Source organism: Stegostoma tigrinum, chromosome 29, assembly GCF_030684315.1.
Source record: "Stegostoma tigrinum isolate sSteTig4 chromosome 29, sSteTig4.hap1, whole genome shotgun sequence".
Taxonomy (NCBI): Eukaryota; Metazoa; Chordata; class Chondrichthyes; order Orectolobiformes; family Stegostomatidae; genus Stegostoma; species Stegostoma tigrinum.
In genome coordinates this window covers 26610720-26634222 of record NC_081382.1, presented here as the reverse complement: position 1 = coordinate 26634222, position 23503 = coordinate 26610720, and the positions used below count along the sequence as shown (strand labels likewise).

At 38.8% G+C, this 23503-nt stretch overlaps 1 protein-coding gene across 2 annotated transcripts in view; it reads right to left on the bottom strand.

The window, feature by feature from the left end:
- Positions 1–672: 672 nt before the first annotated feature.
- rabepk (Rab9 effector protein with kelch motifs) overlaps positions 673–23503 on the bottom strand; it is a 26276-nt gene continuing 3445 nt past the window's right edge. For both annotated transcript variants that reach the window (XM_048558822.2, XM_048558823.2), the window contains exons 3-8: positions 6581–6732; positions 4919–5071; positions 3892–4053; positions 3603–3752; positions 2553–2708; positions 673–1137 (exon numbers count right to left, since the gene is read on the bottom strand). In XM_048558822.2, the coding sequence (XP_048414779.2) occupies positions 806–1137; positions 2553–2708; positions 3603–3752; positions 3892–4053; positions 4919–5071; positions 6581–6732 (1105 nt within the window). In that variant the 3' untranslated portion in view covers positions 673–805. The remainder of the gene's footprint in view (positions 1138–2552; positions 2709–3602; positions 3753–3891; positions 4054–4918; positions 5072–6580; positions 6733–23503) is intronic.

Below are 23503 nucleotides of genomic sequence, written 5' to 3'. Positions count from 1 at the left end.
CCCTATTAGTGATCTTCAAAGATCATAGATCTTTAAATTCTGTTGTATAATTTTTTTCAATAAAACACCTGCCTCTTAGCTACATTACTTCAGACACTCTTTAAACTTCAGCTGAAGTTAATTGGCATAACTCTATATAGGATATATTTTGTTTCACAGCATAAACTGTATGTATCATGATAATAAAATGTGAGGCTGGATGAACACAGCAGGCCAAGCAGCATCTCAGGAGCACAAAAGCTGACGTTTTGGGCCTAGACCCATCATGGTCCTGTTCACTCAGTGTGCTTGTTCATCAATCAATGGGCCACAAAATAATTTCAGAACATGTCAGTAAGATAAAGAAAAGCTGAATTGGAAAACATTGCAATATTGAGTCGAATAAACATTTAAGAGGTTCTAAGGAAAGAAGGAATTGGTAGGGTTTAAAGAGGCTGGAAATTCTTGCTGGAGGAGTTGGTATTTACCATGTGCTGCCAGGACTAAGCACTTCCAGCATCCACATTATTACAAAATCATAGATAATAAAATGTGAGGCTGGATGAACACAGCAGGCCAAGCAGCATCTCAGGAGCACAAAAGCTGACGTTTCGGGCCTAGACCCTTCATCAGAGGGGTCTAGGCCTGAAACGTCAGCTTTTGTGCTCCTGAGATGCTGCTTGGCCTGCTGTGTTCATCCAGCCTCACATTTTATTATCTTGGAATTCTCCAGCATCTGCAGTTCCCATTATCTCTATTACAAAATCATGTTGAGGGAGTTGTAGTGCAAATGAATGGTAACTATGCTAAGATTTGGGATACACAATTAATACCCTTCAATAAGTGTGACAAAACAGTCATTATAAATTTCTCCCTGAGTGTCCATTCCACCAAAAACCAAGCATAGATTTACAATGTTCTCTCTTTGGTTTTGAACCACTATACAATTCCTTGGTGCAAGACTTACATCAGTCTTACTTTGCAGGTTAGATTCCTCGTCTTTATTCACCTTTGATGACAGTTCATCACTACTGTTTACTGCAGGAGTGAAAGTGTCATTTTCCATTCTTATTTTCCAGGGTATTACACACATGGCATGATCCAGCCGTCCTGTTGGGAGGGAGGAACCAAATTCCAACCGTGTCCAGCAGCTCGTTTCTAAGGAAAACAAATTAAAGTCTGCAATTTAAAATAAAACTCAAAAACAATGTTTAAGAGAAGAACATGTGTTCATTTGCATAATTATTTTTTATCTCTTGTGGCTAGGAAACTGCCATGTGGGGAAAAAATTGTATTTTTAAACACTGACTCTTACTGTGGCTGAGATATATTCTTGATTTTATTGCAATGTATAGTCAAGTATCAGAGTACAGTGAAAAGTGTACAAAATTGCCATTCTCTGGTGTGATCATGGTGACAAAAACAGCAGAAATAAAAGAAAGAAAACTCCAAATTAACTGGTGAGGGAATGATGTCAGTTATCCATTGCGTGTAATATGCTGTCCAATGACTGATAACAAACTAGTCCTAGCAGATGCAAAAACAGAATTTGTTTTAAGAATCCCTACAGTGTGGAAACAGGCCCTTCAGCCCAACAAGTCCACACTGAACCTCGGAGCATCTCACCCAGACCCGTCCCCTTATAACCCACCTAAGCTACGCGTGCCTGAACACTACAGGCAATTTAGCATGACCAATCTACTGCGCCTGCACATCTTTGGACTTTGGGCACCTTGCTGGAAAAGATAAGTAGGTCAGGCAGCATCTGTGAGGCATTTTCAAAAGGGTCACTGGTCCCGAAACGTTAACTCGTATTTCTCTCCACAGATGCTGCCAGATTTGCTGATCTTTTTCAGCAGTTTCTGTTTTTGTTTCTGATATCCGACATCCACAGTTCTTTCAGGTTTTATTTTGTCTTGGCAGAGGCCTGGAAACAGGCTGTCTCCCATCCTGAGATAACAAGGTGTAGAGCTGGATGAACACAGCAGGCCAAGCAGCAGAGAAGCAGGAAAGCTGACATTTTGGGCCTTGACCCTTCATTTCTGAAACATCTTGTTATTTCACATTCTCCAGCATCTGCAGTTCCTGCAATCTCTGCCTCCTTTCCTGTTCGTGATTTGCATATGGAACAGGCTATTATCAGGGTGGTGGATTTCTTACAAAAACTTGAACAGGGCAGGAAAAGATTTCGAAAAAAAAATTGCCCAACAGAAAGTAACCAAAACTGTGTGTAATAACTAAATTACTAAATTCTAGAAAACAAGGCTGAGTCCATTCAGCTTCCCTCATTTTATCATGACTACTGGTAACCATGTCTATTTATCATATGACTAATTAAACTGAAATTGTACTGGATATTTGAACAAAAAGTTCTCAAAATATTTAACAGAACAACTCAGAATGCAATTTTCATTCACCAAGGAGAAGTAACTTATGAAGTTTATTGAAAATAAAATACAGTTCATTCTAACATAACTTACTGGGACTAGTTCATTGCCAGATGGATTTTCAAATTAATAACTTAATAATCAATTACTGAACCTGAAAATGCAGAGGCATTTGAAAGCGCTTACCTACATGATATTTATACATGGTATTCAAAGCTCCTGCGACATCCATACCACCAAAGATGAAGATGTACTTTCCATGATAAATTGCAGAATGAGCTGCACAGCCTCTTGGGATGTCACCCTTCATTTTTACTTTTTTCCATCTCATGTTAACCACAGCTGTATACCAAATGCATAAAAAAAATGAAAAAGCTTTTCAGAATGTATCTAGATTTTTAACTGATACATTTTTAAAAGTTAAAATTGTGTGCTTTCAGATCAGGCTCGAAACATAGGTTTATCGTAATCTATTTCTGTAATTCCCATCCAGGATTTTTTCTTTAGTTAATATTTTTAATTCTTTGATATGGGTAAAACTGATAAGGCTGGCAGTTTCAGCCTAGCCATAATTGTTATTGAAATGAATGGTCATTGAACTTGCCATTTCAAAAGACAATTTAGAGTTGACTGCATTGTAATAAGTCTAGGTTCAGATGTCAGCCAGAAAGTTAAGGACAGTAGATTTCCTTCCCTAAGGATGTTTGTGAATCAGATAGGTTTTAAGTCAATTGATAATAAATCAATAGTTATATTTCATATTTTATGGTTACTAAGGCAATTTTTAAGGTGTGAATATTAAAAAATGCATTCAAATTCCATCAACTAGGATGGTGGGATTTAAAACCATGTTCCCAGAAAGTACAAAAAGTGTAGAGCTGGATGAACACAGCAGGCCAGGTAGCATCTTAGAAGCTTTTTGGCCTGCTGCGTTCATCCAGCTCTACACTTTGTTATCTTGGCTTCTCCAGCATCTGCAGTTCCTATTATCTCTTCCAGAGAGTTAGCCTGGACTTCTGGATTCCTTACCACCTTGCCAAAATCTTCCCCAAAGCTACTGAGTTATCTGCAGCATTTGTTTACATTCTCTCTCACTGTGTCCCCTGGCTTTTGGTTTCAATGGACAAATCAGCTTGTGAATCTGCAATATTTCCAAAATACTTCCAATCAATAATAAGGATTGTTACAAGCTTATCTTTTCATATTTCAAAATAACTGTTTATGTGCAGAACCTACCTGTATCAATTACATACATATCATTAAAGAATTTGTCCCCTGCTAATCCTCCATGGATGAACAATTCGCTACCCACAGCAATCATCACATGGCCATGCCTTGCAGCTGGTGGGTTTCCTTCTGTTGACAGCTGTGACCAGCTAAGTGTGGCTAAAGACAGATGTATTTGCATTAGTATTTTCATTGGGGAAAAAGTACTGTCAGTTCCTGAACAGTGACAATTTATCTAGCATTTGCAATACTCAAATTCTCATATGCCATGATGGTGCAGCATATCTATTATTCATACCTTTATCAAACATGTAGAGTTGTGTATCTGGTACAGGTTCTGCTCCTTTGTCTCCGCCACCAAACACATAAAGGCAATCTCCAATAGCTGCAGTCGAACCATGACATGTCCGGGGTGTTGGTGGAGTGCCATTTACTGCTGGACTTCTCCACAAACCAGTTTCTAATTTAGACAACAAACACATATGAAAAGGAACGATTACATGTTTTGGTTTCTCTGTTTTGATGGTTTCATAGGAGGCATTAGTCTTCAATTAAAATGAGTACAACAAACACACAACCTCAGCATGGCACATAGAAAAATTAAGTTTTAAAAATCAGCAAGAACATTTACTACATGAAAGAATGAAATTCCATAATTTTAAACATGCCTTTCTAGGATGGAAATGCTAAGGAACATTGCAGGAACATAAATTTCATCAAAAGGGTTGTTTGCCAAACTTTTTGTGGTGAGTTTAATTTGTTTCAAAAATGCAAATGAAGCAATTTATTGAAATGCACAGATAGTTGATGATGGGCTATCATTTTGCATGGTTTTTTTTCAGATATTGATTCATCTGATTTGTATTTGCATTTCTCTTAAACAAAAGTTATTAGTTTTGGAACCAAGACCATCTTTTCAGTACTTTATTTTCTGTTTTAAAATTGTAAATATTTACTTATTGCATTAACAGTATACATGTAAAACATTAAATTCCATGCAGAAATTGCAACATACACATGAATGTAATTTTTCAACAATATAAAATATTGCAAAGTAAAGTTTAAGTTTTATCGCATAATGGTACTATTAAATTTCCTATTAAATACGTATTTATTTTATTTGCAGTATGCAATTTTGAGGGAATGTGAGATTTGTAAGTATAATCCTCACTCTGGCGTCATGTTTCTCCAAAATGTTCTTACATGTAAATCACAAAAGGATATTATACAATTACACATTATACAAAAGTCATTAAGATTCTAAGAATCTGGTTGTTTGAAACTGAGTAATAGCAGTACATTCAACATATTAAATATTGTGTTACCGAAATTCAAAACTTGAACACAGTTCCTGTTTGAACATTCATCTGCCCCACCAAATAGCCAGAGGTCACCAGGTCTGCTCATTGAAATAAAGCTGGAGTGCTCATATCGTGGAAATAACCCCTTCCACTCTGGTACATTCCACTCATGTTTGCCTATTTATCAGGAAGAAAATCAGTGAATGCAATTATTAGCAATAAAGAGAGATAATTTCAATGAGGAAATTTGGTACAACAGCTAAATACCATCAATAATAGTACCAATAATTGAAATAATAGACTGTTCAATTAGTTCTGTATTGGACATTCCCTGCTAACCAGGAATCATCAGTGCACCGCCCCAACATTACATGGCTGGATCCCAGCCATTAAAATGCCGCTACTAAAAACAAACAATGCAAAAGATGACTCAGTGAGTTGTAAAAGTGGGGAAATAGAAGAGAATACTCTTCTATATTTATTAACGATGAATAGGTTCCAAGTATTCTTAATTACAGAATTGGATAAACATACTGCAGAGGCAATCAAGAGTTTTTTGCACATCACCAAGAAACATTAAATGAACTTTTTGAGGAATTCAGTTGTCTTATGTATGAGAATATTTTTGAAATATAAGCTTAAAGACATCTTGCTGGAAATAAATTCACACTGCATATAATACACAACTTTAATACCGACATTTCGTAACTGACAGTAACCAATAACAATAAAAAATAAAGTCGCCATAGTCCAATGGGAATAGTCTCTCATTAGAGATAGAACTGGCTGGGGGTGAATTTAATCTAGAGTCAACATGCCTCAGGTGAGAGTGTCAGCTGAGAAGGTAGTATCTTGATCATGACCTCAGCCAAGAATTCATCCTACGTTGTTGGTGTCATTCTGCATTGCAAACCAGCAATCCGGCCAACCAAGCTAACTGGCTCCCTAATAACAATACAGTATTTACAGTGTTATCCGTTGGCCTTGGTTTTAGGTCCCATGACTTCTAGATTCATCATTGTAATATATTTGGAACCTTTCTACTGTGTCACTTAATGTTATGCCTTGGATTCAACCTGACGGGAAGTTAAAATTGCATTTCATTTTAGAATCATTGTGAAATCACAGAGCAGAATTGATTTAAATCCAACAGAACTATTCTATCTCACAAAACTATCAAAGCAGGTAACCAAGGGAAATCCAAATAGCAGTAAGACGTGAATACACTGAGGCCATTTCTTAAATTTTCTAAGGGGCTTCTCATAGGAGAACAGAACAAAAACATAACAGACACTGAAATCATTCAAGGAATCATAGTTCTGAGCTTATGTGAAATAGTATTGCTAACATGTTGTTTTCTTAGCCAAATTATTACACAGTTAGTAGCAAAAATCTCTGTTGTGTGTAGAGGGAAGAAAAAACAACTTCAGCAAAGGATCTCTATCCGTCTTCGGTCCGCCTCCCCCCCTCCCTATTTATTCCAGAACCCTCTCCCCATCCCCCTTTTCTGATGAAGGCTCGAGGCCCGGAACATCAGCTTTTGTGCTCCTAAGATGCTGCTTGGCCTGCTGTGTTCATCCAGCTCCACACTTTGTTATTTCAGCAAAGTTAATTCTGGAATTGCATATCAATAAAATTTAAATTTTCACAAGCAAAACAAAATATTTAAAAATAAAATGTTGTTACCCAGATCTAATATATAGGCATCAGAAAAACTTCCATTAGGATTTGCTCCTCCAACTATAATGACTTTCCCTTCCTCAGAGGTATCTGGTACATATGTGAGAGTGTGACCAACTCGAACATCTGGAGTCTCACCTTTTGGTACAAGAGCATACCTATAGAATTGGAGGGGGGGGGTGGTGCAATGTGGGAGGAAATAAAGAAACAAACAAACTCAAATATTGCTGTCTGTTTAACCAAGAAATTCAAATTCACTCTCAGTGAAAAACAGACCATCGTCTTTATGCACCTCTAATCTGTTCTCTAAGAAGTGTCATTGTTAACATCCTGTTCTGTTAGATTCTATATCACATAAAGACCATCATTTATTGAGAAATTTAGTGCAGAATATTTTCACTACAAGATTGCTGTTATTTCACTTTATCTCCAATTTAGGTCATTCCATAGTATTGAGATTAGGTCTACTTTGAAATGGAAAAATAGCACGTACTGAGTCGCCGAATTATATTGCCAAGACCAGACATGGCCCAAACTAAAATGTTCAATAATAAAATTAAATCAGGATTCATTTCATCAAGATACATGTGGTGTCCTCCTAAGACCAAAAGTTACAGAAGGGTTCCAGTCTACTGATTTTGTGGCATTCAGCATTCTCCAAGATAACCAGGGCAGACACAAGTCACCAAAAAAGGGAAACTCTCCCTAAGGATCACTCATATACAGGATTGTAAACTGGAAACTCATTAGAATGTCTTCCAACTTGTTTGCCCTTAAATAATTGAGTGGCTGAACACAACTGATGCAGGAGTAATGTGCAAAAATTGAAAAACTGTTCTGTTAGACAGTGCATCAAATCCTGTTAGCTTTGGTACTGCAAATGAAAATGATTTATTACCTTTATCAGGCAACAGAATAGGAAGGTTAGTCAAGTAAATTTTATGAAGCAGTAGAGAAAAATGCTTGAATCCACTATACGATTCGATATGTTCCTTTGTACAATAGAAAATTCTTGATATCAATGCATTTCCATCAGAAACTTCAACCATGTTTTCCTTTGCTGGCCAGCAGATGTTGCACCAATGAAAAGGATAGGCAGATCAGATAAGATTTCTGCTTATCCTCATATTACTGTGACTTAGTGATGTCTCAGTCATCAGATTATTTTTGGTTTGCATCATCATCTCTTTTGTAATTTAGTCATCGCCCATCTTGCCTTATCTCCATATCTCCTTAGCCCTGTTATATGTTTAACATTTCTCTAGTTCTTATTGTGGGTTAATAAATGAAAATATTAACTTCATAAATGCTGCCTAAACTGCCCCAATATTTCCAGCATTTTCTGTTTGTTTTTGCAAGATTTCCAGCAATATTTTGCTTCTATACCATTTGGTTTTTGTTCCTGGTAGTGAGTGTTACATCTCCATTTTGTCCTTGTCCTTGAGACCACAGTCAGAATCAGGACGTGTATGGAAAACAAACAAGAATAATGTAAAACACTACTTTGTTAAAATATGCCAACATTTTACACAAAAGTATTCAGTTTCATTTAAAGGAAGCAAAAACATTGTCACACCTGGAAAAGTCTCATTGTTTTAAACTTGCATTAGAAATGTGAAAGGAGTTTCAGACAGTATCTTCCACTCAAGAGTCTACAACTGTGACATATATTGATGTGCCTTTTCAGAATGCCTCAACAGCTTAGTAAGTATATGCAAGTAATAAAGAAGAAAGTATTTGCAACTGTGTGGCAGGTTTCACAACCTTGAGATATTCCAAATTGCTTTGCAGCAAACAAAGTACTTTTAATGTGTAGCAACTGCTTAATGTAAGAAACAAGTACTGAAGCAAGTCAGAAATGTGGAGGAATTTCTTCTCTCAGAGCACAGTCAATCCATGGAATTCTTTACAGTAGGAGGCAGTTGAGACTGGGTCATTAAGTATCTTCATCGCTGAGATAGGCAGACTTTTAATCAATAAGGGAATCTGCTTCTAAATCTCATGGTGAAGTTCCCAAACAGTAATAGAATGATGATCAGATAATCTGTATTAGTTACATAGTTTTACATCCACCCTAGAAAACAGATGCCAGCTTGGCATCATATCCAATTTGGAAATATCAGACCAGATTTTGTGCTTTTGACTCTGGAATGTTATCTGACTGAAACTACAAACCTCAGACTAGATGTGAGCGTGATTAGGTTAATAGCACACAACTGATAACCATTTGATAAATCACACAAACTAAAAAATCCAAGATTTGACTTCCAGTCTCTACTGATTTAATAGACTGGAGATGGGATAGTACTGGAGGTATTACATTTACCGCACAATATGTGGCTGTCACAGTGTATGGAATTAATTCATTTTATATTAATTTATTACTACTTTAGCAATCAAACTGTGATATCCTACGTTGAAAGTGTTAATGAGTGTGGTAGTGTAAATAGTAGTATTTGCTATTTCTAGGTCAGTTGACAGTTATTAATTGCTTGGATTGTGACTGAATTGTCACAAAGATGGAAAGGTCCTGCATGGATGTGTGAACTTTTTCTAGTGATTCATTCACATTTCTGTGTGCCTTTTATTTACTGGAGTTGTAATATGGCTAACCACCTCATTGGCTCATGTAAAATATACTAATTTGTTAAAAAATAGTGACTTCAGGCATGCGTTCTGTGATAAGAAGAAACATATTCACGCAAGGATAATACTGATGAGTTAACCATTACATTCTCAGATGTTTTGGGAATACTAACTTAACCTAAGGCGAGTCAAAATGAAGGATAAAGGTTGATTAATGTGCTACAAACTTTGATCAAATCACCCATTCATAACTATTTACAAACTGGGACGAGAATTGCTACGAGAAAGAAACTCCGCTTACAATGATCTAGGCACAAGGAAAAAGTGAAAGAAATGGGATTCATGTTTCAGGTAAAAATTAAAATCTGACAATTATGGTTTCTGCCAAAATTTTTAGTCAAACAATGCTTTGGAAACAGTTCTAGGGATTAAATCAGTCATTTTGATTGTTGATTGCTGGTCAATAAAATAAGGCCATTTTTATAATAAGGAACTTAATGTTGAAACTTTCCTACTCACATCAGAAGGCTCTGGCAAGTTGTGGAGAGGTCTTGAAGATACATGGACTATTTTCAGTAACTGACTGCATTTATGATTTGAAAGTAAGAAATCAAAATGGAAGTAAGAGATTAATGTATTTCACTTAAATCAATGGTTTAAACTTCTAATGACTGATATGGTAGAGGAGAAGAAATCTACTCTATGTGAAGGAAAAGATGATTTGAGAAAACAATGAATTCAAAGTGGCAAAGAAAGTAGACTATCACTGAAGCCTGCTACTCGAGGATTGGTATGTATGTGTCTATGCTTAAAAAGTCACAGCCTTTACTCTGTAAGCTTATCAACGCAGAACGCAACTGTAATTTTTTCTAGCTTGTGCTACAATCTTGATTATGAAAGATAAATGTTTTATTGTTACTGTTACTAAGTTAAAGCTAACTATGTTCAACACATTGCGGTGCACTTAAATTACTTTTAGGCTCCTGTTAATATTATAGCTTGTTTATTATTTGTTAAAGAAAATTCTTTAGATACCATCATCAGTACATAAACATAATGTAACTATTAAAAATACTTTTTTATTCAACGTGTCTATTATTGAAAATATTTTTAGATAATGTATCCTTGCAGCCTAAAATTATTTAATACTTTTGCTAGATAAAATTAATTTAGTTTGATTAATATGTTCCTACTCAGTTTGGTTATCAATATCTTTTAAACTACAATACATGAGATACTTTGGATATTATATAGCAAACCTTGGTCTAGGCATGGGACAGAAGGAACTACCTTTTTGTTTGTGCTGAAGTAACTCCAGAGGGGCTGGTATTTGTCACCTTTATTTACACATGAACTTTAACACTGCTTCATTCAGAGTTAGCAACCAGTGGGCCAGCATTTCTGAAATTCCTTTTATGTGTTAGCTAGGGCTACCTGATTGGACAGATTAACATTCCCAATCAAGGAACTCATATTCTATGAGGTCCACCTGGCAGACTTCATTACACTACATCCCTCCCGCCCTGAGTCTGACAACATAGGCTAGTCCTTTTTCTTGGGGAACTTCCTGGAGTATTTTTTAGCACCAGTTTGGGTTCCTCTAACTGCATCTGATACAGGTGGTGTGTAATGCATGGGAGCTCACCTCTTGCACCAAGAGCCCATCAGCAGAATTTTGCTCTCTTCTTCCAATGGCAAAAGTATTAAGGTCATGTCCATCTTGGATCCTGAGGACTCAAAAATGCTTGATGGTGAGGGTGAAGCTTGGGTTCCAGGAACCTTTCTGACTGTTCTAAGACCAGGGCAAGTTTTGCTCTTACACTGGTTGTAAACTTGTGGCTTTCATACAGTCCACCTGCTTGTTCAGGACCATCGCACCTATCTGAACTTCATACATCACTGGACCTGACCTTGTGTCGATCATGCCTCTTACCCATGTAAGGCCATTTCTGTGATTCTTACACCTAACCTCGTCCCTTGTATCAAAGCCATCACTCTCTCAGAGTATCATGTCTGGTATTGGTGTTCCTGATGTTATTTCACCCTCCACCCACAGGTCTGGGAAGATCAGTTAATCTGGTGCAGAATCTTCTATCCATCACCAACTCTGCCAGTGGTATTCCTGTGTTTGCACATGGGGTGGTCCTACAATCAACTAAGAACTGTGACAACTTGGCATCTAACAAGGCCTTAGGCTGTTAACTTCTGGCTAACATCGTCATTTTGGAGGCCCCTGGATGGCCCTGGTGGAGTTTAGCCAGAATATAACAGTGACCTATGCTTGGAGAAATCACTCTGGCTCCCCACAACACTATGCCATCCTCTAATGTGAGCTGGTCTCTCCAAGTCCAAAAAGGCCTCAATTCTAGTAGCACTGGCTCTTTTGATTCCCTCATTAATATCAGTTTCAGTTTCGGAAGGACTGGATCTTTCTGTTTCCACAAGGAAATCATACTGTCCAGTAGAAAGTTCGCATTATCCAAACAGCATCCATTATTCATCAATCATTTTACAGCTAATTTGTATTAATGAAACATGTGTGAGGGCAGAAATACCTGTTCTGAAAAATTAAGCATATTAAAACCACTCAACTCCAGTTTGGGGTTTCTACTGGTTTTGATTATCAAATCTTACAAAACATAAAAGTGAGCAATGTGGATCTTGCAGCTGCTCTTGGGATTGCTGGCGTAGTTAAAGATTCATTCTAGTTCCTTCTTACAGTTTTAAAGTGACTATAGTTATCATAATTTACTAATCAGTTTTTAAAATTTGTTTATTAACATTAAAAAAGACAAAACCAAACAAAATTTCTTTTTCTAACTGAACTTTTTTGGAACGGTATTTTTTAAGGTGAAGTGGACAGCTGAGCTTTTCTATTACTAATTCAGAAATTAAAAAAAAGTCTATATGCATTTTAGAGTTCTTTGTTAACATTGCAAAGGTGTTTTGTTTTGAAAAAAAATCAAACAGCTCCTTAAAAAATAAGTTGTGCTTTCGTTCTGGAGAGTCCTACACGTGGTCAGCTCCAGTGAAGTTTCTTTTTCTGCAAGGAATTTATTGAAGAGGAAGAGTTCTTAATTCAGATAAACTGCTAAGTAGTTGATTTTATTTAATTTTTATATGTTTGATAGACACATTTTTAAATTTTTTTCCCATTTTAACATTATTTTCTGCAGGTAATCATGTATTTAAATATAAGGTGTTATTGAAATTTTTTTAGGTTTCATATTATTAAGGTCATATATAAGGTACAGAGTGAGATGGCTAATAGATTTAGATAAATTATTACCCAGCAGGATCAGTCAGATAGATGGGTGACTATCAGGAAAGATGAGAAGGTAATTCAAAAGTCTCTGGTGGCTATTTCTCTGTCAAGGAGATATTCAGTTTTTGGAACAGCTGAACAGGATAGTCTCTCCCAGGAAAATGGAAGGGCCAGTCAGTCACTGGATACTTGGAACGATTCTTATGTTAGGCAGCGTTTGACAAGGGTTAATAAAGTGATTGGTGTAGGGGGGCTCTCCTGTCAGGGACATAGACAAGTGTTTCTGTGACAGTGAGTGTAACTTTTAGATGGTTTTTTTGCTTTCTTGGTGCTAAGATTAAAGATGTTTCTAAACCTTTCAAGCATATTGTAAAAGGTGAGATTAAGAAGCCAGAAATTATTGTTCACATTGGTAGGAATGACATTTTTAGGGCAAAGATTATAGCATTACGGTGTGAATTCAAGAGGTTAGGTACAAGATTAAAAAATAAAACCTTTAAAGTAGTAATTTCTGGTTTACTCCCAGTGCCAAACTCAAATGAAGAAAGGAACAAAAGGTTAAACGAAATAAATCAATGTCTGAAGGGCTGGAATTCAGGCTTTTGGACAACTGGAATGTCTTTTGGGATGGAAGACACCTGTCCAAAAACAGTGGGTTTAACCTGAATTGGAAAGGGAACAATATCTTAGCAAGGGGATTTGCTCATTCTATTAAGGGAGACTTTATACTGATAGAGAAGGTGAGTGGAGGAATTCTAACTACCATAGTAAAAGGAAGGATTGTTGGGGTAGGTTCTGAATGTGAAGAGAGCACATTGGTTAGAAAGGAAAGACAAGAGAGAGTCAGAGAATGTGGTAACTCTGAAGAACTAAACTGCATTAATTTCAGTGCAAGGGGTCTTATAGATAAAGCTGATGAACTTGGTATATTTAAGAACGTGGGACAGGGATTTTTTAGCTATTACAGAAGCTTGGCTGAGAGATGGACAAGACTGGCAGCTCAATGTTCCCGGTTTTAGATGCTATAGGAAGGATAGAAAAGGAGGCAAGAAAGAAGGGGAGGGTGACATTTTTAATTAAGGAAAACATTACTGCTGTAACTAGGGAAGGTATTTCTGAAAAATCGCCCAAAGTATATGGGTAGAAATTACAAATAAGAAAGGAAAGATTACTTTGATGCAATTGTACTAAAGGCCCCCAATAGTAAGAGAAATTGAGAAACAAATATGTAGGGAGATCTCAGATATACGTAAGCATTATAAGGTTGTAATAATGTAATAATTTTAATTATCAAAACATTGACTGGGACTAGCATAATGTGAAGGGTTTGGATAGTGCAGATTTTGTCAAATGTGCTCAATCAATATGTGGATGCTCTCCCTAGAAGAGAAGCAAAACTAGACCTTCTTTTGGGCAATAACGCAGGGCAAGTGACTGAAGTAAAAGTAAGGGAACATTTTGGGTCTAGTGATCATAATTCTATTAGTTTCAAAGTGGTTACGGAAAAGGATAAGAGTTAAAGATTTTAATTGGAACAAGGCAAACTTTAGGTATGAGACAAGAACTTTCAAAAGTTGATTGGAGTAGACTGTTCACAGATAAAAGGATGTCTGACAAGTGGGAGGCAATAAAGAGTGTGATGATATTTTGAGGCATTTTGTTCCTGTTAGAGTGAAGGGTAAGGTGGGTAAGATTAAGGAACAATGGACGAATAAAGATATTGAGCTTCTAGTCAAGAATAAAAGAAAATCTTCTTTTAGACGTGGACAACTTGGTTTAATTGAATCTCTAAATCAATACAAAGAGTGTTGGGGCATTTTTAAGAGAGAAATCAGGAAGGCAAAGACATGATATGAGATAGCATTAGCAGATAAGGTTAAGGATAATCCAAAGCAATTCTACCAATTCTTTAAGAGCAAGGAGGTAACTAGAGCGAGGGTTGGGCCTCTTAAAGATCGAGGTGGTCACCTTCCTGTTGAACCCCAGGAGATGGGAGAGATACTATGATTGTTTTGTGTCACTTTTTACTGTGGAGAAAGAAATGGAGTCAAGAGAATGAAGAGAAACAAATGTTGATGTTTTAAAAACAGTTCACATTACAGAAGAGAAGTTCAGGAAGTCTGAGAGATTATAAAGGTGGATAAATCCTTGTGGGAAGTAAGGGAGGAAATTATGAGACCCTCTGCAGAAATATTTACATCATCTATAACTATGGGTGAGGTGCCCGATGACTGGAAGTTGGCAAATGTTATACCTTTGTTTAAGAGAGGTTATAAGGAAAAACCAGGGAACGATAGACCAGTGAGTCTGATTTCAGTTGTGGGTAAATTGTTTGAGGTGATTATAAAAGATAGGATTTGTGGATATTTAGAGAGGCAAAAAATTGATTGGGGATAGACAGTATAGTTTTGTGCAAAATCATGTCTCACAAACTTGTTTGAGTTTTTGAGCAAGTCACCAAAAAGGTTAATGATAGTAGAGCAGTAGACATTGTTTATTTGGATTTTAGTAAAGCCTTTGGCAAGGTTCCACATGGTAGATTAATTAAAGTTAGGTCCCACGGGATTCAGTGAGCTTGCCAATTGGATACACAATTGATTTAATGGCAGGGGAGACAGAGAGTAATGGTGGAGGGTTGCTTTTCGGACTGGAGGTCTGTGACCAGCGTGATCCACAGAGATTGATTCTGGGTCCTCTTTTCTTTGTCATTTATATAAATGATTTGGATGAGAATATAGAAGGCTTGATTAGTAAGTTTGTGGATGACACCAAAATTGGTGGTATTGTAGACAGTGAAGAAGGTTTTCTGACATTACAAAGGGATCTTGATCAAATGGGTCAATGGCAGATGGAGTTCATTCTGGATAAATGCAGGGTATTGCATTTTGGTCCAACAAGCAAGAGTATGGCTTATACAATTAATGTTGGGTAGTGTCATATAACAGATGGCCCTAGGGGTACAGGCACATCATTCTTTGAAGTTTGCGTCACATATAGACAGAATGATTAAAAAAGGCATTTGGAATGCTTGTCTTCATTGCTCAGCCCTTTGAGTATAGGAGTTGGGATGTTATGTTGAGGTTGTACAGGACATTGGTGAGGCTTCTTCTGGAATGCTGCTTCCAGTTCTGGTCACCCAGTTATGGGAAGGATATTATTAAGCTGGAGAGTGTTCAGAAGTGACTTACCAGGATGTTGCCAGGTATGGAAGGTTTGCATTATAAGGAAAGGCTGGATAGGCTGGGACCTTTAGTGGAGCATAGGAAGTTGAGAGGTGATCTGATACAACTGTATAAAATGATTAGAAGTACAGATAGAGTTTGCGGTAATTGTCTTTTCCCTAAGATGGGGAATTTCAAGTCTAGGGGGCACATTTTTAAGATGAGAGGAGAGAGATTTAAAAAAGACATACGAGACAAATTTTTTACAAAGATGGTGGTTCACTTATGGAATGAACTTCTTGATGAAGAGGTGGATGAGGGTACATTGCAACATTTAAAAGACATTTGGATGGCTTTTTCAATAGGAAACGTTTGGAAGGGTATGGGCCAGGAGCAGACAGGTAGGACGAGTTTAGTTTGGGATTATGTTTGGCATGGGTTGGTTGGACCGAAGAGCCTGTTGCTGGGGCTGTATGACTCTGACTCTGTAAAAACTGTGTTAATTGGCATTCTTCATGCCTTGACACTTGGCTAAATCAGAGAGGACCACAAATTCTATTTGAGTGGACCACATAACATTTCTCTAAATCCACTCATTCTTCCTCCATTCTTGCTGACGTCAGGTACCAGATTAGTTCCAGTGGCAAGGAAACCTCGACGATTGGGGGTTTCCCTATGTTGTAGCCATTGATCTACACCAGTATCTTCTGTCTGGATCTCCATTGAGGATTTGTTTTGGATTGTGTTTTGTCTGGTTCCTGTCCTCAGACCTTACCATCATGGATTTCCTCACCATTACAACTGGACAAGTAGACTGGGTAGTTAAGAAGGCATTTAGCAGACTTCCCTTTATTGTTCAGACCTCTGAGTATAGGCATTGCGACGTCATATCAGAAACTCCACTGGACTCACCACATAAACACTGGCTACAGAAGCATGTCAGAGTCTAGGAATATCCTGGCGAGTAACTCATCTCCGGACTCCCCAAAGCCTGTCCACCATCTAGAAGGCATAAGTCAGGAGTGTGATGGAATACTCCCCACTTTCCTGGGTGAATGCAGCTCCAACAACACTCAAGAAGTTTGACATCATCCAGGACAAAGCAGCTTGCTTGATTGGCACCACACTCACAAACATCCCCTCTCTCCACCACTAACGCTCAGACACAGCAGTGCGTACTATCTAAAAGATGAACTGTAGAAATTCACCAAAGATCCTCAGACAACACCCTCCAACCCTTGGCCACTTCCAGCTAGAAGGACAATGGCAGCAGATATATGGGAACACCATCGAGTTCCCCTCCAAGCCACACACCATCCTCATTCAGAAATATATCGCCATTCTTTCACGGTTGCTGGGTCAAAATCCTGGAATTCCCTTGCTAATGGCATTGGAGGTCAACCCACAGCAGGTGGACTGCAGCGGTTCAAGAAGGCCACTCACCACAATCTCCTCAATGGCAACTAGGGATGGGTAATAAATGCTGGGCAGATAGCAATGCCCACATCCCACAAATGAATTAAGAAAATATGTTGCGGTTGTTACAGGACATTGGTGAGGCCTCTTCTGGAGTACTGTGTGCAATTCTGGTCGCCCTGTTATAGTAAGGATCCTGTTAAACTGGAGAGGGTTCAGAAAAGATTTACCAGAATGTTGCCAGGAATTAAGGGTCTGAGTTATAAAAATAGACTGGATAGGCTTGAAGTTTTTTCGCTGCAGCATAGGAGGTTAAGGAGTGATCTCACAGAGATTTATAAAATCATGAGGGGCATAGACAAGGTAAAAGCAAGGGTCTTTTCCCATTGATGGGAGAGTTCTAAAATAGGGGGCATATTTTTAAGGTGAGAGGAGAAAGTTTTAAAAAGGACATGGGGGCAACTTTTTTTTATACACAGCGTGGTTAGTGTGTGGACTGAACTGCTAGAGGAAGTGATGGATGCAGGTACAGTTACAACATTTAAAAGACATTTGGATAACTTCATCAATAGGAAAGGCTTGAAGGGATATGAGTGAAACGCATATAGAACATAGTCCACAATGTTGTGCCGAACATCGTACCAAATCAAATGAATCCCTTTTGCCTGCCCTTGGTCGATAAACCTCCATTCCTTGCATATTCATCTGCTTATCCATAAGCCCCTCAAATGCCCCTATTGTACCTACCTCCACCACCAGCCCTGGCAGCACATTCCACACTCCTACCACTCTGTGTAAAATTCTTGTCCCTCATAGGTGGGAAGGTTGGATTGAAGGGTGTTTTCATGCTGTATGACTGTATGACCTACCTCTGTGGAAGATGTCTGCTGATGCGGAACAGCACTTCCGCGTTAAAAAGTGTCTACCCAGAGGGATGCAACACACATGCACATGCCTGGAGCATTTGGTGGGAAGTGATGGGGACAGGATCGAGGGCTCTGCAAGTTTCTGGCATCGGAACACACATAGGCATTTGTGTTTGTCTCAGGCGTTTCGTTCTTGGACTAGGAACATGATACCAACTCAGCAGCTTTCTTGATGACTGAGCAGCCCTTTTCAGGATCCACTCTGCTCACCCCACATAGGGAATGGGCTAGAAAAGGTGCCCTAAAAACGTGCCCTGTTCTGTCTCCAATTTGGTTGGAAAACCACATCCAGCGGGCTCCTCTACCTGCAGTCTGAAAACTGAAATCAAACTCAATCTCAGAACCTGAATATACAAACCCTCACAGATTACGAGCAAAGCAATTGTCTGGAGTGAAGATTTGCCCTAGTTGTCTGTGAACTCAGGCACTTCAACGTTGATATCTGAAGGAGAAACACAAAGGGCTGCTGAGGAAAAAGGTTGTTGTTATAACTTCTTCTGAAAAGGAAAGCCTTAAGATCAACCCAAGATGTATGGAATTAGATTCGCCATCAAGAATGGACTTATCAACCAACTCTTGGAGCTCCCTGTTGGCATCAATTATCGCTTCACTATTTTCCTTCTCCAACAGTTGTAGTATTAATATTACAAAAAGGCCGGAACAGTTTAAAACTCAAGTTACTCATTGCCATTATATGCACACCAACTTGCAAAACCCAGCAGGCAACGGTCATGTGTGCATGTGGTCTAATACTTGACACCATACATGAGTCCAAAGAAGGCTTTGCTACAGCATTGGAGGCTGAGGGATGACCTGATAGAAGTATATAAAATTATGAGAGGAATGGATAGGGTGGTTAGTCAGGAGTCTTTTTACCAGGATGGAAATATCAAATACGAGCGGGCATAGATTTAAGGCAAGAGGGAACCAGTTTGAAAGGAGATGTGCAGTATGATGGAGATGTGCAAAAAGAAGCTAATTGAGCTGTGGAATGCATGCAGTGAAGAAGAGAAAATACCATTAATTCGCAAAGTTTATAAACCGAGGGAGAAATATGATAAGCATGTTGCTGATTATTGCGCCAAAGGCAAGGTGAATACTCCAAAAAAGCCCCCTGCCAAGAAGGAGGCGTATTTTAACGAAGATAATGATCAAATTATACATGCGCCTCAGCTTAATAACTTGTTATGAACCTGAAAGCATTTAAACCCTGTTACAAGTGTTCCAGACTTTTAATTTTGTAAGTTAGTGTGTATATAAAGGCAATGAGTAACTTGAGTTTTAAACTGTTCTGGTCTTTTTGTAATATTCATACTACATCAAGCATTTTAAGCTCTCCATGCTTGTAAATAATGTCGCTTGGCCATATACAACCATGTACCAGAAGGGGTGTGCAAGATGTTTTTGACTTCATTCAGAACGTGTCAGGTACAGTAGTAGCAAGATGGCAGCCACTCTGCAGCAGGTTTGATTAAGTGAAATATGATGGATTGAAAAGGAGGTGAACATCATTCAACACTGACTTTCTATGTCTATATACTACACTCCAAGAAATAAAGAACAAAGAGCAGTACAGCACAGAAACACGTCCTTCGGCACACCAACACTAACACATGCCTTTCTAACTAGAAATCTTTTGCCTCCACATGGTCTGTATCCCTCTATTCCCTGACTATTCATGCATCTGTCAAGATGTTTCTTAAACATTGCTATTGTATCTGCTTCTACTACCTCCTGTAACAGCACCTTCTAACCACTTACGACCCTCTGTTTAAAAAAATTTGACTCTCACATCTCCTTTAAACTTACCCCCTTTTACCTTAAACTTATGTCTCCTCGTAATTGACATTTCTAGCCTGGGAAAAAGATTCCAACTATCCATTCAATCCACGCCTCTCATAATTTTGCAAACCTCTATCAGGTCACCTCTCAGCCTAAGACATTTAAATGAAAACAAACTGACTTTTTTCAAACTCTCCTCATAGCCGATACCTCCAAACTAGGCAACATCCAGGTAAACATTTTCTGTACCCTCTCCAAAGCCTCCACATCCTTCACGTAGTGCAGTGACCAGAACTGTATGTTATATTCGAACCGTGGCCTTAGTCAAGTTTTTTTATGGGTGCAACATGATTTGCCAATTTTTATGCTCTATACCTTGGCCAATGAAGGCAAGCATGCTATATGCCTCTTGACTACCATATCCATTTGCATTGCCGGTCTGAGGGAACTGTGGACTATATGCCTAAATCCGTCTGTATATTAATGCTACAAAGGGATCTGCCATTGACCGTATACTTCCCTCCTGCATTAGACATTCCAAAATGCATCACCTCACATTTTGTCCAGAATAAATTCCATCTGCCATTTCTCTGTCCAGAAGATCCTCTGGCAATCTTCCTCACTATCCACAGCTCCCCCAACCTTTGCGTCGTCCACAAATTTACTAATCGGAACACCTACATTCTCTTCCAAATCATTTGCAGAGATTACCAACTGCAGAAGTCCCAGCACTGGAACACCACTGGTCATAGATCTCCAGGCAGGAAAACATCCTCCTGATGAAGGGTCTAGACCGAAACATGAGCTTTGCTGCTCCCCTGATGCTGCTTGGCCTGCTGTGTTCATCCAGCTTTACAGCTCTATTTTCTCTATCCTTCCACCACTACTCTCTGTCTTCTATGACCAAGCCAGTTGAGGATCCATCTTACCAGCTCACCAGCCTGTAATTTCTTGGACTACCCCTGTTGCTCTTCTTAAACAAAGGAACAACATTGGTTATTCTGCGGTCCTCTGGGACCACGTCTACAACTAAAGAGGATACAAAAATTTCATACCACGCCTCAGCAATTTCCTTCCTTGCCTCCCTCAGTATTTTGGATAGAACATAGAACATTACGGCACAGTAGAGGCCCTTCGGCCTTCGATGTTGTGCCAACCTGTCATACCAATCTGAAGTCCATCTAACCTACGCTATTCCATGTACATCCATATGCTTGTCCAATGATGACTTAAATGTACTTAAAGTTGGCGAATCTACTACCATTGCAGGCAGAACGTTCCATTCGCTTACTACTCTCTGAGTAAAGAAACTACCTCTGACATCTCTCCTATATCTTTCACCTCTCAATTTAAAGCTATGCCCCCTCGTGCTCGCTGTCACCATCCTAGGAAAAAGGCTCTCCCTATCCACCCTATCTAACCCTCTGATTATTTTATATGTCTCAATTAAGTCACCTCTCAACCTTCTTCTCCCTAATGAAAACAGCCTCAAATCCGTCTGCCTTTCCTCGTAAGGCCTTCCCTCCATACCAGGCAACATCTAGTAACTCTCCTCTGCACCCTTTCCAAAGCTTCCACATCCTTCTTATAATGCGGTGACCAGAACTGTACGCAATACTCCAAGTGCAGCCGCACCAGAGTTTTGTACAGCTGCAGCATAACCTCATGGTTCCGGAACTCGATCCCTTATTAATAAAAGCTAAAACACTGTATGCTTTCTGAACAACCCTGTCAACCTGGGTGGCAACTTACAAGGATCTGTGTACATGGAGACCGAGATCTCTCTGTTTATCTACACTGTCAAGAATCTTACCATTAGCCCTGTACTTTGCCTTCCGGTTACTCCTACCAAAGTGCATCACCTCACACTTGTCCGCATTAAACTCCGTTTGCCACCTCTCAGCCCAGCTCTGCAGCTTATCTATGTCTCTCTGAAACCTACAACATCCTTCTTCACTATCCACAACTCCACCAACCTTGGTATCGTCTGCAAATTTACTGACCCATCCTTCTACGTCCTCATTCAGGTCATTTATAAAAATGACAAACAGCAGTGGACCCAACACCAACCCTTGCGGTACACCACTAGTAACTGGTCTCCAGGATGAACATTTCCCATCAACCACCACCATCTGTCTTCTTTCAGCAAGCCAATTTCTGATCCAAACTGCTATATCTCCCACAATCCCATTCCTCCGCACTTTGTACAATAGCCTACTGTGGGGAACCTTATCTAACGCCTTGCTGAAATCCATATACACCACATCATTTATTCTTTTCTAGATGATTATAAATCCTACCTCTTATAACCTTTTCCAACACTTTACCAACAACTGAAGTAAGGTTCAATGATCTATAATTACCAGGGTTGTCTCTACTCCCCTTCTTGAACAGGAGAACCACATTTGCTATCTTCCAGTCATCTGGCGCTATTCCTGTAGACAATGACGAGTTAAAGATCAATGCCAAAGGTTCGGCAATCTCCTCCCTGGCTTCCCAGAGGATCCTAGGATAAATGCCATCTGGCCCAAGGGACTTATCTATCTTCACACTCTGTAGGATTTCTAATACCTCTTCCTTGTGAAATAGATAGCTCTTATCAGGTCCTGGGAACTCGTTTACCTTAATGCTTTTCAAAACACCCGACACCTTCTAAATGTTTATATTAACATGTTCTAAAATATCAAATATACCACTCTCTAGACTCCGAATCCACCATGTCCTTCTCCACTTTGATTGCCAATGCAAGGACCTCACCCGCATCTTCCAGATCCATGCCTAAATTCCCTTTTTGTCCTTGAGTGGATCTACATTTTCCCCATCTACCATCTTGCTCTTTAGAGAAGTATAAAAAGCCTTTTCTTTAATCCCATTTGCTAAGATTGTTACCCCAGCTCCTTGTTCATGTTCTTTCCTGCTTTCTATATATTCCTCAAGGCCTCTGTCTGTCCTCATTTTCCTAAGCTTTACCTATGCTTCCTTTTTCTTTCTAAATTCACAATTTCTTGTCACCTAAGGTTGCCAAATCTTGCTATCCCTATCCTTCACTTTCACAGGAGCATGCTGGTCCTGAATCAATTAGTATTTAAAAGATTTCCTCAAATTGTTACGTCCTTTCTACATTCCTCAGTTCCTACCTAATATTGCTGTAGTTAGCTTTCCCCCAATTTAGTACTTCTATTAGGTCAGACTTCAGTCTTCTCTTTTCAAGTGAAAAGACACCAAGTCTTTCCTTGGACATTTACAGAAGAGAGGTTATTCAGCCCATTGTGTCCGCACCAGTCAAAGATTGGACAGCATGAATAACATTTTCCAGTTCTTGGCCCATAGTCATGGAGGATATGGCAATGTAAATCACAGGGGATCGCCAATTTATCAACATCCGATGCACAAATGTTCGTACTTACAAACGCAATCCCATACGAGGTGTATGAATATTAATTTTAAAGATCCAACATTTGGCCTTGTACATAAGAAAGGCTGTTTTATATTATCAAGCTTCACTTACTCACTTGTGTAAAAATTGACTAGTGAATGGATTCAAGAATGGAGCCCATTCACAATTTGGTGACTGCCTGTAATAGCTAAATACTGTTTAAATGTTACAAAAGTTTCTGACTTAGATAATGACTCCCAGACTCCCCCCACCCTCTTAGTGGAAAAAAAACTCAACTGTCCTGTTAGCTTTCTACCTCTTGCATTAAATCTACACCCATTGGTTAATGGCTCCTCAACTAAAGGAAAAAATGCATTCCTATCCACCCTATCTATGCCCTTCACAATCTTAAACATT